The sequence below is a fragment of the Pseudorca crassidens genome, chromosome 3 (genome assembly GCF_039906515.1).
Source record: "Pseudorca crassidens isolate mPseCra1 chromosome 3, mPseCra1.hap1, whole genome shotgun sequence".
Lineage (NCBI taxonomy): Eukaryota > Metazoa > Chordata > Mammalia > Artiodactyla > Delphinidae > Pseudorca > Pseudorca crassidens.
In genome coordinates, this window is record NC_090298.1 from 18,542,861 (window position 1) to 18,558,168 (window position 15,308).

At 34.2% G+C, this 15,308-nt stretch overlaps 1 protein-coding gene across 4 annotated transcripts in view; it reads right to left on the reverse strand.

The window, feature by feature from the left end:
• Nucleotides 1–1,957: 1,957 nt before the first annotated feature.
• CDH12 (cadherin 12) overlaps nucleotides 1,958–15,308 on the reverse strand; it is a 986,970-nt gene continuing 973,619 nt past the window's right edge. For all 4 annotated transcript variants that reach the window (XM_067730428.1, XM_067730429.1, XM_067730430.1 and 1 more), the window contains 4 exons: nucleotides 14,111–14,232; nucleotides 10,407–10,524; nucleotides 6,098–6,349; nucleotides 1,958–3,202 (listed from right to left, as the gene is read on the reverse strand). In XM_067730428.1, the coding sequence (XP_067586529.1) occupies nucleotides 2,703–3,202; nucleotides 6,098–6,349; nucleotides 10,407–10,524; nucleotides 14,111–14,232 (992 nt within the window). In that variant the 3' untranslated portion in view covers nucleotides 1,958–2,702. The remainder of the gene's footprint in view (nucleotides 3,203–6,097; nucleotides 6,350–10,406; nucleotides 10,525–14,110; nucleotides 14,233–15,308) is intronic.

The following is a 15,308-nucleotide window of genomic DNA, read 5'->3' on the forward strand; positions in this document are numbered from 1 at the left end:
GTGCCCCGGTCCGGGAGGATCCCACATGCCGCGGAGCGGCTGGGCCTGTGAGCCATGGCCGCTGAGCCTGCGCGTCCGGAGCCTGTGCTCCGCAAATGGAGAGGCCACAACAGTGGAGGCCCGTGTACCGAAAAAAAAAAAAAAAAGATGATTAGTGTGGAGAAAGTAAGACCCACCAATTTCATGTACTTGCTTAGTACCTCAGTCGTGTAGTTTGAAATGACCTGCCCCTCCCAAGTTTTCTTTGTGCCATCATTGCTTCTGATATGTGAATGCATGCAGAGGCAGTCAGATTCTCAGGCAAGGTGCAAGATGCAGTAATTCCTGACAAGAATCATTTTGTCAGCTGGAAGTGATTTGCATATTAACCTTCTTCAAAGAGTCTCACATCATGGCATACCCAGTCATATTGCTGGGGAAAACCTAGATGTTGACTTAATTTTTGCTCCAGAATGGTTATGACATTGCCAGCTTTTTAAAAATCACATGAATATTTCCCAAAGCAAATTATACTGCGAATTATCACACTACATCAAGATTCTATTGCAGTTCCCAGGGATGAGACAAAGGTGAAGTTGAAGTCATCAGAGGAGGAAAAGGAATTCAACAGTTGTTCTTGGTAAGGATGACAAGGAGAATCTGCAATTATGAGACACAAAAAGAGCGATGGGAAATGCAGATTCAAATGGCCTAATTGCCACAACATAATTATCAGTTATATATTTTTGAAGTAAGCATTTAATAATAAATAAGACTGAATATAGTTTGCCTATATTATTTATATTTCTACCCATTTTCCCCATGTGTGAAGTTTTACTTTCACACTTTGCAATACAAATATAATTATAAATATTTCATAAACACAGCTGGATATTGATGACGTCTGCAGAATGGATCTATAAATAACTTTTATTTTTCCTATATATTGTTTTAATATTTCAATAGTCACTTGCATATTTATAATATTAAGAAAATATATTATTACCTTATAGTTAGTTACCTGTTTTGTTAAGTGTATTTCTGGATAGTGTGAAGTTCATTTAAAAGTAATGTAATGAGTGCAGCTTACCTGTCTGCTTATAAAATCTAGTATTTCTTAGAAATATCATCAAATTAAAAAGTAAAAGTTTTTACAGAGAAGGTTTATGGTATCGTTTATATTAGAATTATTGGAGATGATAGCGTAAAGAAGCCACTCTGAGCTCCAATATAATGATATTCACAAAGTTGAAATCCATGTTAGTTAAATAAATCAACTACCAGATTTTTCATTTGTGTTCACTTTAAGAGTTAGTATTTGGTTTGAATTTTCTGAAGTCCCTGATTTTTCATTTGTTTGGTACTACTTAATAAATATTTTTAGACATGCTATAAATCCATTCTGTATTATTTGATAAATATTTTATTTTCTTTGTTCATGAAAGAATCACTAGACTGTAAGAAACTCTGAGAAGCTGTTTATCAATTTCTCTTCCCCTGTTTAAATCAATGACATTTTTTTTCCCAAAAAAAAAGTTTCATAAAAACACAACTTAGGGCTTCCCTGGTGGCGCAGTGGTTGAGAGTCCGCCTGCCGGTGCAGGGAACACGGGTTCGTGCCCCGGTCCGGGAGGATCCCACATGCCGCGGAGTGGCTGGGCCCGTGAGCCACGGCCGCTGAGCCTGCGCGTCCAGAGCCTGTGCTCCGCAACGGGAGAGGCCACAACAGTGAGAGGCCCGCGTACCGCAAAAACAAACAAACAAACAAAACATAACTTAAATTTTATCTATGACTGAAGACTGCAATGATCTGGTGATTTGTTAAAACCAAACTTCCACCCTTCCACACCCTGGCACAATATTAAAACAAAACTAATATTTATTTTAATGTGGAGTTTCAGCCCTGAGGCCTCTCTTTATAAAGAGGATTTTTTTAAATTTTCTTTTTAAAAATTTTATTTCTTTGGAAAACAATGAATATTTTCATGAACACCTTTAATAGGAACCAATATGAAGATCAAACATTGCTTTTAAAATTTGGGACTTACATATTGAATTTGATATTATCACATTTATTTCACTTTTCTCAGAGGGTAGGAAAAACAAATGTGTTTTGGCATACAGTCTAAAAAAGAAAAAAAAGAGCATTTTAATTATAAGAAGATGGAGTCCAGAAAGTATTCTTCTTTTTTCCTTAAAAGGAATGAGAAGTCTGCGTGTTGCTATTGCTCCTTGACATAAAGACAGTGTCTTTGTTTTATGTCCTCTGTGTCTGAATCCCGCAATGCCATCACAGCAGAGTGTACTCTACACGACTTTAAATGATGAGAGTCTCAATAGGCACTTTAGTGGAATTAAGAAAAATCTACCACTCTTCCACCGTGATGCCACATAGCTATCTTCGTTCTAGGTTGTCACGTCAGTAAATTGTATTTAATAGGCCTGAGCTTGTCTCAGTGTGTTTCCAAAATAACAAAACAAAACCAAGCAAGTACACATTTTAGGAATTACCTTGTGTTGGCAGAATAAACCAAAACTGACAATATGATAAATATAGCAACTTGCTAGAAACCAAATAATCAAAGGAATCTTGTCCTAGAAAGCCCGGTATGTGTGTTTGTGTGTGTGTGTGTGTGTGGTGTGTGTGTAGAAGCGTGATGTCTATTTATGTTCCTTTCTCTTAAATTTCTTTTGTTGGTTGTGTTTTAGCCTTTGCTTCTCCCCTAAGTGACTTTATCAGTTTTATAACTCTCTTCTTCTCCAAACATGTCTGCCAAGACTTTAAAGTGCGGTCCCCAGTCTGTTAGATAGGTGTAGTCCTGGTCTGCTTCCATGGTCAGAGATTCTATGGAGCTAAGAGAGTCGGCTACTGATCCATTGCCTTCATAGGCATATGTCGCCAATGAGTCGTATGGTGGGGCGGTGGGGTCCATATCATTTTCCTGTAGCCTTTGATTAATGAAATCCCTTATGTCTGCATTATCTTCCACTGGTGGTCTCTGACGAGGCAAACAGAGAGAGTCTGGTTTTATATCCCTGCGAATTTTGTTATCTTCAATCACCTTTGGGTTTCTCAGAGCACCAATGTCGAAAGCCTGGGTGTCTTCCTCCCCGCCTCCTTCATCATCATAATGGATAACATTGTCTCTGATGTCTTCTTTAGAGGTCATCAGGGTGTCTTTCTTCTTCTGCCTTCGCAGAGCTACATACAGCACAACTATGGCTAGAACAAGACAAAGATTGCAATATGAGAATATGTCAGCCCAACTCTCCATAAAAAATAAAATTGATCAGGGCTGGCTGAGTGTTTTTAATGGTATCCTATTACTTTCAAAGTAAACATACTGTAATCTATAAGGATCATATCTATGTTGACTTTTTTTCATTGTTTAAATTCAATTTCATTCTGGAATTGTAGCTAATATGTAACCACAGCAAAATTATTCACAAAATCAAACCATTGTAGCCTTATATTTAACATGTATTGTATTTAAATATCTCAGTGTCAGGTAAAAAGTGTGAGTTACAAAATTTAAAAAGAAAAAAAGAATGTTTGTTTCAATCATACTGAGAACTGTATAGTATTGAAATAATAAAACTTGAATATTGTTTGCCCATAGCTAACACTTAGATATTATCCATACCTATATTTCTCAGTTGTTAACATTACTGTATTTATAATGCAATAAACACAAATCACGTGACAATCACTTTTAAATACAATAAACAAGAAAGAGAGAGAGAAAGAATATAAGGGCCTTAGCTTTTCAAATTATGTCAACTAAGACCACAAATTATTTACATTTATGTGTCCTACCATATTGAGATAGTTTCCAAACCAAATGTCTAGTATTCAGTTTACCTTCTTGAAGCAAGATAATGTTTTGAAATACTTAATTTATAGACCCTCATTATTGAATAGCTTTGTTCCCCATTAACTCACAGCCATCATTACATCAATAGTGTTTATTTTTTTCTGGGAGTAAATAAGCACAGATTCACACCATGAAGTCAGTGCTCAACTTTGCCTGGCATAATACTCCCCTCTCCTCCATAGTGGTGGCAATAGATTGAAAGCCAAAGTGTTTGGTTTACCATAACAGAGTCTGGAAGGAAGACTCTTGTCATAGGATTAGAAAGTAGGAGACTGCATGATGACAAAAGCCCATTTATTCCCTCTTCTTCCAAAATTAAGGAGGAAGACAGAGGAGATATAGGTAGAGCTTCTGTACAACGGGCCTTGCAGAGATGTTTAGCACTCTGCACTCCTTCCAGGCTTTAGGCAAATCTCAGAACTAAAAGCACTATTGTTGTTCACCCAGAGAGTGTGTGAGAGACTGTAAACCTCACAGAGAAACCCTGCATATTTATAAAATGGCTTTAGAGTATCTATGGCTGAGAAAGAGACTAGTTAGATGTGCTTGAGGGCCAAATAGAAGTTCCTAAGCACCGCAAGATTCTCACCCTAAAAAAAGACATAAAAAGGGCTAAGAATATGCTGGAAGATCTAAAGGAGTATGAGACTGGCTAAGGAGATCAAAGAATAGATGGATTTGTAAGCAGACCCCACGGCAAGACTAAGAGTGTCAACATTCCCAGCTGTGTACTAGCAATTCACAGCTAGGAGCAGGGTGGACACTTGGTAAATATCTGGATGAATGAGTGGCAGATGACAGTATGTGATAATGCTAACCTAAGCAACATGAATTGTTACTCTGTAAGAGGGCCAAAGAGGACAAAGATGAGCATCCAGAATGTACCAAATCATGCCTAGGTGGATACGGAAATCCTCTGGGACTCAGACAGCCCCTAGACAAGAGTATGAAAAAGAAACGCTTGTTTTGAAGTTAAACACCTAATTGATTTTGATCAGCTTCAGTGTGAGAACATTATTTTGCATCTTCCCTTTTAAAGGGGTTTATATCATCAGCACAAACAGATGTCAGATATAATTTATAATTCTAAATTTTAAGGACATAAAGAATACTTTGTTCTACACATCAAGGTTATTTGCATGGAATTAATATCTGCACCATGCAAATTGGACTAGAACTTTACCCTCCAAACCAAAATGAGCTTCTGACTCAGAGAATGTTCTTCACAAATTAGTATATAATGCCTTGTACCATGCTTTACACCCTGGTACATTTTTAAAATTCTATTTTCTAGCCTAGAGATAAAGGTAGGTATGTACATTTGTCAGAATATTTTGGTTAAATAATAAACATGAATATAGAAGCTGATCCCACAGTGCCCAACTGTACTTCTGTTGCAATTTTAATTTAAAGGAATGCTTAGAAAAATAGAAAATCTTTCTTTGCTTTTGTGAATCTGGCAGCGAATGAATAAATGAAATATAGTCAGCTGGACGGAGTTGATGGAAGAGGGAAGCCCCTAAAGTAGGTTTTTATTCTCACAGAGATGTTACAGAATACATTTACTTCAATCCTTTCCCTTTGCTGCACTTCTTGATATTTCACTGTGTTCTGTTCTGTTCTAGTGGGAATGGTTAGAGTTTTTGATGTGAGGAGATCTGAGAAAAGTGGAATAAGAATTGTGTCTGGCCAGCACTTTAGACAGAAAAAAAATTTGGAGGTACTTTTACCTTCTACTTCTTTCCTGTTCTTTCGCCTTTCTTTCTTTCTTTATCAAACTGTTATTTGACAACTACTGTTCATCTAGTATAATTTTAAATGTTATACAACACTTTATTAGGCAGCAATAATTACTAGGCTGTAAAAAATGAATTTAAAACCGTTGCTGCAAATGAGATATTTGTCATAGAAAAGTTCATCGCAGCAAGTGTCACAAATTGTTATTACTTGAAAATTCTCTAGGGCTTGAACATACTTTTATATTTTTGATGATGTTATTGATTTATTTCTATTGGTATACTTCCATATGGAATAAAATAGAAAATTAATACTCATAATATAATTAACTTTAATAATAATTATATAATTCAGTATAGACAGATAGTCTTCCTTCTATCCAGATGTAGCATCTCAATGAAGAAAAAACTGATTTACATGGTAAAATAAGGAGTGAGATACACAAATAAGGGAGGGGTAGAGAGAGAGAGAGAGAGGGAGAATATGTGATTAATATTGAAACCAACCTAAGAGTATAACAATGCACAGTAGGATTGCGATCAAAGCCCCGGTGCTAAGTCCTACAGGAAGAAAAATTGCTTCCACGTTACAAGACAGGATGGTACCATCAGAGTCACATCTACAAACTCGAATAGTCATTGTGTTTGTGCTGCTCTGGACAGGATAACTGCTGTCTTCTATTACAACCGGGAGGAAATACAACTCTTGCTGCCTGCGGCTGTATCCATTTCTTCGGGTTTCAATGCCAGCTGTGTTGTCTACAAAACATGACATTTATGATAAGATGGTTACCATGAGTATCACTTGAAATCTTCAAGTTGGTATCTGTTAAACAGTAGGAAGCTCTTCTTGAATCAGTAAAATACATCCATATTTTAATTCTTTCTTTTATCATTATGAAAGCTGCCAAAATGTAATCAAATGTATTCAAAGCAATCCTTAGGAAAAGAAGAAACATTAATCTTGTCTGGTGTACGAATTAAATTTTCTATTCAGAAAGAATAGAAAATGGTTTACAAGACAAGAGTATGTTGTGTTGACAGACTATTTTTTTCTGACATCAAAATCTCACAGAGAAAAAATACTTCAGTGGATGTTTCCTTACATGATTAGAAGAACCAAGATTACAAAGGATGAATCAGTATAACATCTTACCTAAGAACCTGTTCTTTAAAATTGACAAATATCAATATAATATTTCAGATAAAGCTTGATTTTTTATTTTTCCCTAATCCATATCTATAATACATATATATATGAATATATATGTATTTTTTTCACTTTTGCAAAACAGCATAAGAAACATGGAAAGGAAAATAAAATGTGTGAAAAACATCGATTCATTAAAATTTTTAAATATCATGAATTATAATAATCATCACTTTAATATCACAAAATTAAATCATTTTAATTTTGATATAATCAACGATACAATATTTACTTGGAATAATCCAAGGCAATAAGAATTTAAAATTTTATATTAGTTCCACTAATATTTCTATTGAAAGTGTTGTTTTGCATGCACTTGTTCTTCTTTTTTTTTTTTTTTTTTTTGCGGTACGCGGGCCTCTCACTGTTGTGGCCTCTCCCGTTGCGGAGCACAGGCTCCGGACGCGCAGGCTCAGCGGCCATGGCTCATGGGCCCAGCCGCTCCGCGGCATGTGGGATCTTCCCGGACCAGGGCACGAATCCGTATCCCCTGCATCGGCAGGCGGACTCTCAACCACTACGCCACCAGGGAAGCCCCATCTTCTTTTATTTCTGTACATAAAAGTGGAATTTTTGTTTTATTCATAACACTATTTCATTTTTTGAGTCTATTGAAGTCACTCCCAGAAACATTTTGCTGTTTTTTAGAAATGTACTAACATTTAGTCCATTGTAGCCATACATGATACCTACTTTGGAATCAGGTAAAATAATTTTAGAAAGATATAGTACTCATTAAAATACAAGTATGTCAGAAAAATGTTACTATATCAATAATATTCCATTCATTCTATTTGTAGATTATAATTTCAACAATGAAAAATTAGGCACCTTCTCTATGCCCATTTCAGTAGGAAGCACAAAACTGAGAAAACTTTATGTGATAAGATAGAATTTGGCAGGGGAATATCTATTTTTCATTACACAGAGGATATTTTTAAATTGAGAAACAAAATATAAACCTGCCAAATGTCTATTATAATATTCCCAGTAAGAGTCAGTGGTGTCAGGCACTTGTGTTGACAGTAGAAATAGAAAAATGGAGACTAGTTGAATCAATATTGAAATCTTCAGCCATTGATGGTTGTATACTTGAGTCTGGGGAAAGGAACCGTCAAGGATTAAAGCCTGAAACCTAGGTGAAAGTAATTAATAGAAATAGGAAGTCAGAGTCTCTGGTGTATTTGCACTTAGGGAGCTAGGGGTTTGATATTCTTGAACATGTTATGTCAAAAGGCAGTCTCCCCTTTTTTAAAGATTTATTTTTAACCCAGTATTATTATTGATATGTGACCATATAGAATTCATTATGCTGTCCATGGTGAGAAGAAAAAAGACATATTAAACCTCATTTTCACCCATAAAATGGTTTCCATCAATTGACAGATAAAGAAAATGCGATATATATTGTATATACACACAATGGAATATTATTCAGCCATAAGAAAGAAGGAAACCCTGCCATTTGTGACTACATGGATGAACCTGGAGGGTATTATGCTAGTGAAATAGACCAGACAAAGACAAATACTGCATGGTAACACTTATATGCAGAATGTAAGAAAAATAAAAAAGCAGAACTTATAGAAATAGAAAGTAGAAAAATGGTTGCCAGGGGCTGGGGGTGGGAGAAATAGGGAGAGGTTGGTAAAAGGATACAAACTATCAGCTATAAGATGAATAAAGTCTGAGGATCTGACATATAGCATGGTTACTGTAATTGATAACACTGTACATTATAACTGAAATTTGCTGAAAGAATAGAACTTAAATGTTCTCACAAATAAAAGAAAGGTGAAAAAAAGTGTCTATCCATTTAAACAAAAAAACTTACACTTAAAATATATCAAGATAAAACAGGGGATATGGTAAATGGCATGAGTGGCAAATACATGTTCAGATCATGAAAAAATACTATACTTTGAGGCAAGATGATCTGATTCATATTATTATGATTAATCATATATAGATTCTTCAGCAAAGATAAAATGGTGGAAAATAGTCAATACTTTTGTTCCTGAATGATGTGACCATCTACTTAGTTACCCAAGCCAATGATCTAGAAGTCTTATTAGTTTTCTTCTTCATCATATTTATATATGGAATCTAAGAGATCTAGAATGAAGCTCTATGTATTCTATCTCCAACCACTCACCTCTATCCTCACAGCCATTACCTTAATCCATTGGATTATCCTAATCCAAGACTCTCTCATCCATTTTCTACAATAGTATCAGAAATAGTCTTGTATCCTTCTATTGTCTTTTCCACACTGCATCCAGACTAACTTGGTAAAGTGCAAATCTGAATATGTTAAACTCTTGTGTAAACCTTTCAAAGACTTCTCAGGTCATTGGATTTAAGTTATACACTTTTTAAATGACTTATAGACAGGTTGACCTATGGTTCAGTTTGACTTGGACAGCCCTGTTTTAGATGTGCTGCTCTAATTAAAATGACAAACACTGTCCACTGCTATTCTCAAACATACTCCAGTTTCCATGATAAAACATGTAGTATCCCTACCTATTAGGCCTTTCATAATTGGGAACTTATTTCATTCCCAGCCGTTCCTCACATTACGTTATTTGATGACGCAAATCTTATTGAATTTCCTTCTGTGACTCTAATTTCCTTCCCCCAAGTATTTGAAGAAAACTAACTTTAACTTTCTCAAAGCATCCTTTGATTCCTATCAATCATCATCATTATATCATCCATCTTATCACTTGCTCATTTGTTCCATAAGCATAGAATCTAGCAAGAATTAGCTTTTTTCTACCCAATATTATGAACTCAGGAGTTTTTATTCCCGATATTATGTCTACAGAAACTTAGAAGAGATAAAATATCTAAAGTCACAGAACAAATAAAGTCAGAACAACTGATCAGTACTTAGCCTTATTATATCTAATCCAGTGTCCTTTATATTTTTGTAGATTTTAGTAGCAGCAGACGTGATAATATTAGTATTAGTGATAGTGATGGCAGTGGTGGCAGAAATGTAAGTGTAGTTATGATGGCAGAGGTGGTAGCTAAAATTACCTTAAAGGTAATAGGTTTTAGGCATTGTGTTAAAGGATTTGCATACATTATTGTATTTAATAAATGAACCATGAGGTTAATTTATTTTAACTATGAGGTTGAAATTCTTTAGTATAATTTAATATATCGATAATCTGCCATTAAGTAGTAATGCAGTGGGAGTGAAAACCTATATCATTCTCATTACAAAGCCTGTATTCTTGACCTGTGCCATACCATGTGTTATTCAAATAAAACAGTTACTTGTATGTACAAACAGTGCATGTAGAACAAATGATATATTTAAAACATGAAAAGTATTCAATTTCCCAGATAGCCTATTGTTTGTTTGACTCATTAAGGGAATGTCCACATTATAAATGGAAGTAATTTGCCTCATTAGATATAGTCTATATAGGTTAACATTTAGTTTACTGCTAGCCATAAAATTTTGTATTTCTTATATATGCATTTCTATATTTTATGAGCTTGAGTGCTTTTAGGAAGAGCATGGATTTCTACCTTTGTGTCCTTTTACAAAGTTGCATGATAAAAGGTAAATTTTTATGTGGTTAAACTTACTTCTGAAGTCACGAACTGTAAAATTTGGTTTGATGGCAGCTTCAGGTGATAATTTAAAGGAGAATTGCTGCCCAGCAGGTGAAAGATCTCGGTCTGCAGCGCTGACTATCTGAATTATCTGAAACAAAGTTGAGATGAGACTTGAAATCAGTCATCAGTTTCAAAGGGAACTCTACACACCAGGCTAATAAGTTTATTTAATGAAACATGCAAGTAAACAGAAATGATATTTTTCGAATTCATATCAGTAGGCCAATTATTTACAAATATTTTTTATAAACAAGTAGCTAAATATTTACAGTTTAATAATAGCAGGTACAAGTATAGGGTATGGGCTAATTCCAAATCGATATCTACATAACTAAAAAGGTTAATGCCATTGAAAATTCTCACTAATAAGCAAAATAAAATTAAAATGTACTTGCTTGCATTTTAAATTACATGAAATAAATGCTTTCTAACCTGATTATTTAAAAGTCCTTGCAAAGCAAAATTTTAGTATCATTATGTTTGTGAGAATGAGTTTTATTTTCATAACTAAGTAAAATGATGAGAAAGGGATACACAGGATGTAGATCTGTTTTTGTTGTTATGTTTCTTTCCCCCCAGTGGATAAGATACAAATTGTGTTTTCATAGAATTTTTTTTCTTAAGAAGTAAGTATGACTAACCTTGTTTCAAAATTTTTCCTAAATTGTTCCCATAAGTGTGTAATCTAAGTAGTTAAAATTCTGATACTTCAGTGAGATGCCCTTAAGAATTTGGAGGTTAACTTCCAAGGGCCAAACTATGAAACTGATAATTCACTATATATGTAAGCAAATCAGAATGGCTTTGAGGTATTTATTTATTAACATATCCAATGGTTTTGCATCAGGAAGAATTTCAGGAAGTGTGTGACATAGAGGATAAAAGCAGTGTGCTGCTCAGGTGACCACACTCTTAGACTAAGTTTGAATTTGCCAGAGGAAGACCTTAGATTTCAAATATGACATTCTGCTCCCAGCGGGCAAAGCCTGCATCCTGTACTCTTAGGTTGATGCCATTAAACATGTCAGTTATTTACCCCTTTTTGTTTTTATTCCATGGTTGAAACCCAGTCTTATGACTATGATCTACCTTCCCATCTAGCTGTGTGTGCTCGTAGGCACACACAGAAACACACAGGAACACACAAATGTATACACTGGGGCTTCGAGTGTCTAGTGCAGTACTAGTAGTTTGTATTTTGACAATGGGTCCTCTAATGAGAAATTCAGTTCCCTATTTTAGTGTAAATCAGTCACACAGGATCTATTTAGTCTTTAGAATTGTCATGGATTCAACACCGAAGGCTAAATATGGCAATTTAGTCAAATAATTACCATACAGACCCTTCAGACCCTTGAAGTAAAACTTCAACTTTCCTTCACATGTGCTCAGATTACTATATCTCACCCCTAAAATTTCTTTAAATTTTTGGGAATTAATTTGTGAAGTTCTATTTTGTTTTGCCTTTGCTATCAACTAGCACAATTATTTACTAAATTAACATCAAAACTTATCAAGAACATAACTTTACAATGAAGAAACATCCTTTAAAACAGCATACAGAGATGAAATTTTTGGTATAAACTGGTACTTATCTGTAATTGACACTTGAAAGTTATTGCCCTAAGTAAAACAACTCCCATACTTCATTGGTTCATCATATAAATCACTATTGATTTATATAGCATCATCTTTCTTTTCTCTTACTTCTTTTGAAGATAGATAGACAGATAGATAGATAGATAGATAAATAAATAAGCCATACGTACATATATACATGCATGCATATTCAGTTATAGTCCAGAAGAGATAGATAGTTCCTATGCATAGTTTCTAGACAAGGGTCAGGATGGCTGGGGTCAAAAGCAGAAAATGCTCATATACTACATTTCAGACATTTCAGGGTTATGTTTTGTATGTAAATAAGATGCAGAATGCCCAAAAAAAGAGCTTCCAATGTCCCCACAGATTTCTTACCACTTTGTCTAAATATAAGAAAATCAAGTTATCTCTAATAACTTCTACTATTCCCAATTTTTTAAACTCTTTAATTTACTGGAGAAACATAGAAGCATTAAATAGAGTTCTATTTCCAAAAGGCTTTCACTTAGTGCATTACAAAATTCTGATTGCTGTGAAACCATTAATGTTCCTAAATTACCTAAAAATAATGGATTGGATTTTTGGGGTGGCAGTAGAAGGCTCTGAAAAGTGGAGAATAGCTAAGTTGTAGAATTTTGGTAAACCTCTTATAACTCTGCAAATAACCACTTCAGGTTATTTATTTATGTAGTATCTACTATTTCAGACAATAAATCAGGCACTGGGTTTACCCCATGTAAATTTTGGATGCATTTAAAGTGATAAAGCATTAAAACTTTAAAAAAATGTATTTCTGTGTCTATTCAAAATTAATGATTCAAATTTGTCACTTGGTAAAATATGACTAAGTCATACTGTAATAAAGTTAATACTTTCCCCAAATTATCAAAAGCAGTAATAGAGAAGCACAGTCCACTAGAAGTTGCTGTACTGATGGAAATACTCTACATCTATACTGATAAAGACCGTAGCCACCCATCTCATACAGCTACTGAGCACTTGAAATGGGGCATGTGTGAATGAGAACATATACTTTAACTTTTATTTAATATTAATTTAATACCTATAAGGCTAGTGAACATCACAGGGTTAGAACTATGGGACAAATATTCCATGAAGCAGTAGAAAACATTCAAATTGAAACAAATACTAGATATTATAAAAGGAACTTTTTCAATAAAGATACTATTTTAAATACTGAGATATTTCTTCAAGTAAGAATTAAAACTTCAAATTTACTTAAATGAGTAGTTATGCTATTTAAAGGTAATTGAAATAGACAGCAAAGCAAAGCATACTGCTGTATTTTCTTTTGGAACCTAGGTATACAATATTGGATTAATTATATTCTTGTTTCATATCACACTCTTAGCATTTGCTCATGCCTGGTTCCTATTATATTATATCATGTTATATTACATTATATTATATCATATCATATTATATATTCACTCATTCATTTATAATAGTGTAGAAAAAAGCTAGCTACCCACCATGATCCACATAAACTCTAGGATTTTGACGATAACGTTTATCAACTATATGGTCCTTCCTCATATCCTCTCCCCACTAGAACCTCCCTCCATAGCAATACTTAATAAGAAAATGTAATTCAGATATTTTGAATAACCCAGATGCTCTACTCAAGGCCACCAGAGAAAGCTTTCCATTTTTCAAGGGCTTAAGAATTTTTATGCACCCTTCATAAAAGCATGTGAGCAAAGCAAGAAATACTATAGAAGAATGTAGTCTAAAGTTTCTTGCTTCCTGGATTTATAGTCACAAGGTCTTTATAAATTCCACAGTATACAAATGGAAAACAGCAGAATCTGCAATCCTAGAACTTTTAGTTATACAAAGAATACTCACTAGGCCATCATCACTTTATCCTCTGTGGTATTAACTCCACATCCAAAATATACCATTAATTCAAAAGAATTTACTATCTTTTATGGTTTCTTTTATGAAGACATAAGATCCATGTGTGTATATTCATGCAAGGTCATATAACCCAGAACACATGCATATAGTGGGTGTTTATACACTCTTAATTAACAATATTGATAAGATACCTGTCCTGGTTTGGCATTTTCACACACAGCTGTCTCATATGGCACAGATATTTCTGGAGGAAATTCATTGACATCTAGGACATTAATTAATATGTTGACTCTGCTGGTTAATAATGGGTTACCTGTTAAAAACATAAAAGCAGAAAAGATGATTACAAAATCTGATCAGTTATTGCTCTTATAGTAAACAGCAATAACATTTTTAAAAATCAGCATTCTTATGGAATCCAAATGACCTTTTCTTTACGGGAAGCTGAGGCACTGTGCCAAATATAAATGATGAAAAGATGGATTTACAAGCAGACAATGCTATATTTAAAACAGATAAACAACAAGGACCTACTGTATAGCACAGGGACCTCTGCTCAATATTTTGTAATAATCTAAATGGGAAAAAAATTTGAAAAAGAATAGATACATGTATATGTATAACTGAATCACTTGACTGTACACCTGAAACTAACACAACATTGTTAATCAAATATACTCCAGTAAAAAATAATTTTTTTAATTATAAATAAAAGATGAATGCTGGCGCTATCAATGTCACGCTGTCAGAGCACCAGCTTTGCACTATACCAGTATTTATCCCTGAAAATCAACACCAAAGTTAAGGTCAAACATTTAGCTGGTATTTCATCACAAGTGTAGCCATCATACCAGGGTTAGTTCACAGGATCAATCATCACTAATAGTGATATTTTTCACTGGATAAAACATATGTTTTTCCATGTTGTGTCTATAATTTTATTGGGTAGTATCATCTACATATTTAAATAACTCTCTCAAAATGATTCCTCCAAAAAAGGATGATAAACTCCAAGAGTGAAGGAGAGATTGCTTTGCATAGACGAAAATTAAAATAAATTTAAGGAAGTAGAAGTAAGAGATAGATTGTGGAAAACTAAGAAGCACCCTGAAATTACTTGCTGGTGATAACAAAGAATAAACAGCCTTTCCTTCTTGAAATATCAAAAAAATTAGTTTGAAAAATTATCTCTGCCAAAATTCCGTCACAATTTTTAGCCTCAGCCTGTGATATATTACCGGCCTCTCTGTCATTTGCTGAAGAAGCCCAGAAATAATTAAACTAATAAGGCATAACATAATGCACATCTTTCAACTTATTTATTTTACCTAATGAAGTTATACAGATGGATAAAGGGCCCCAAATTGTCAAAGGATCTTGTCCGAAGTC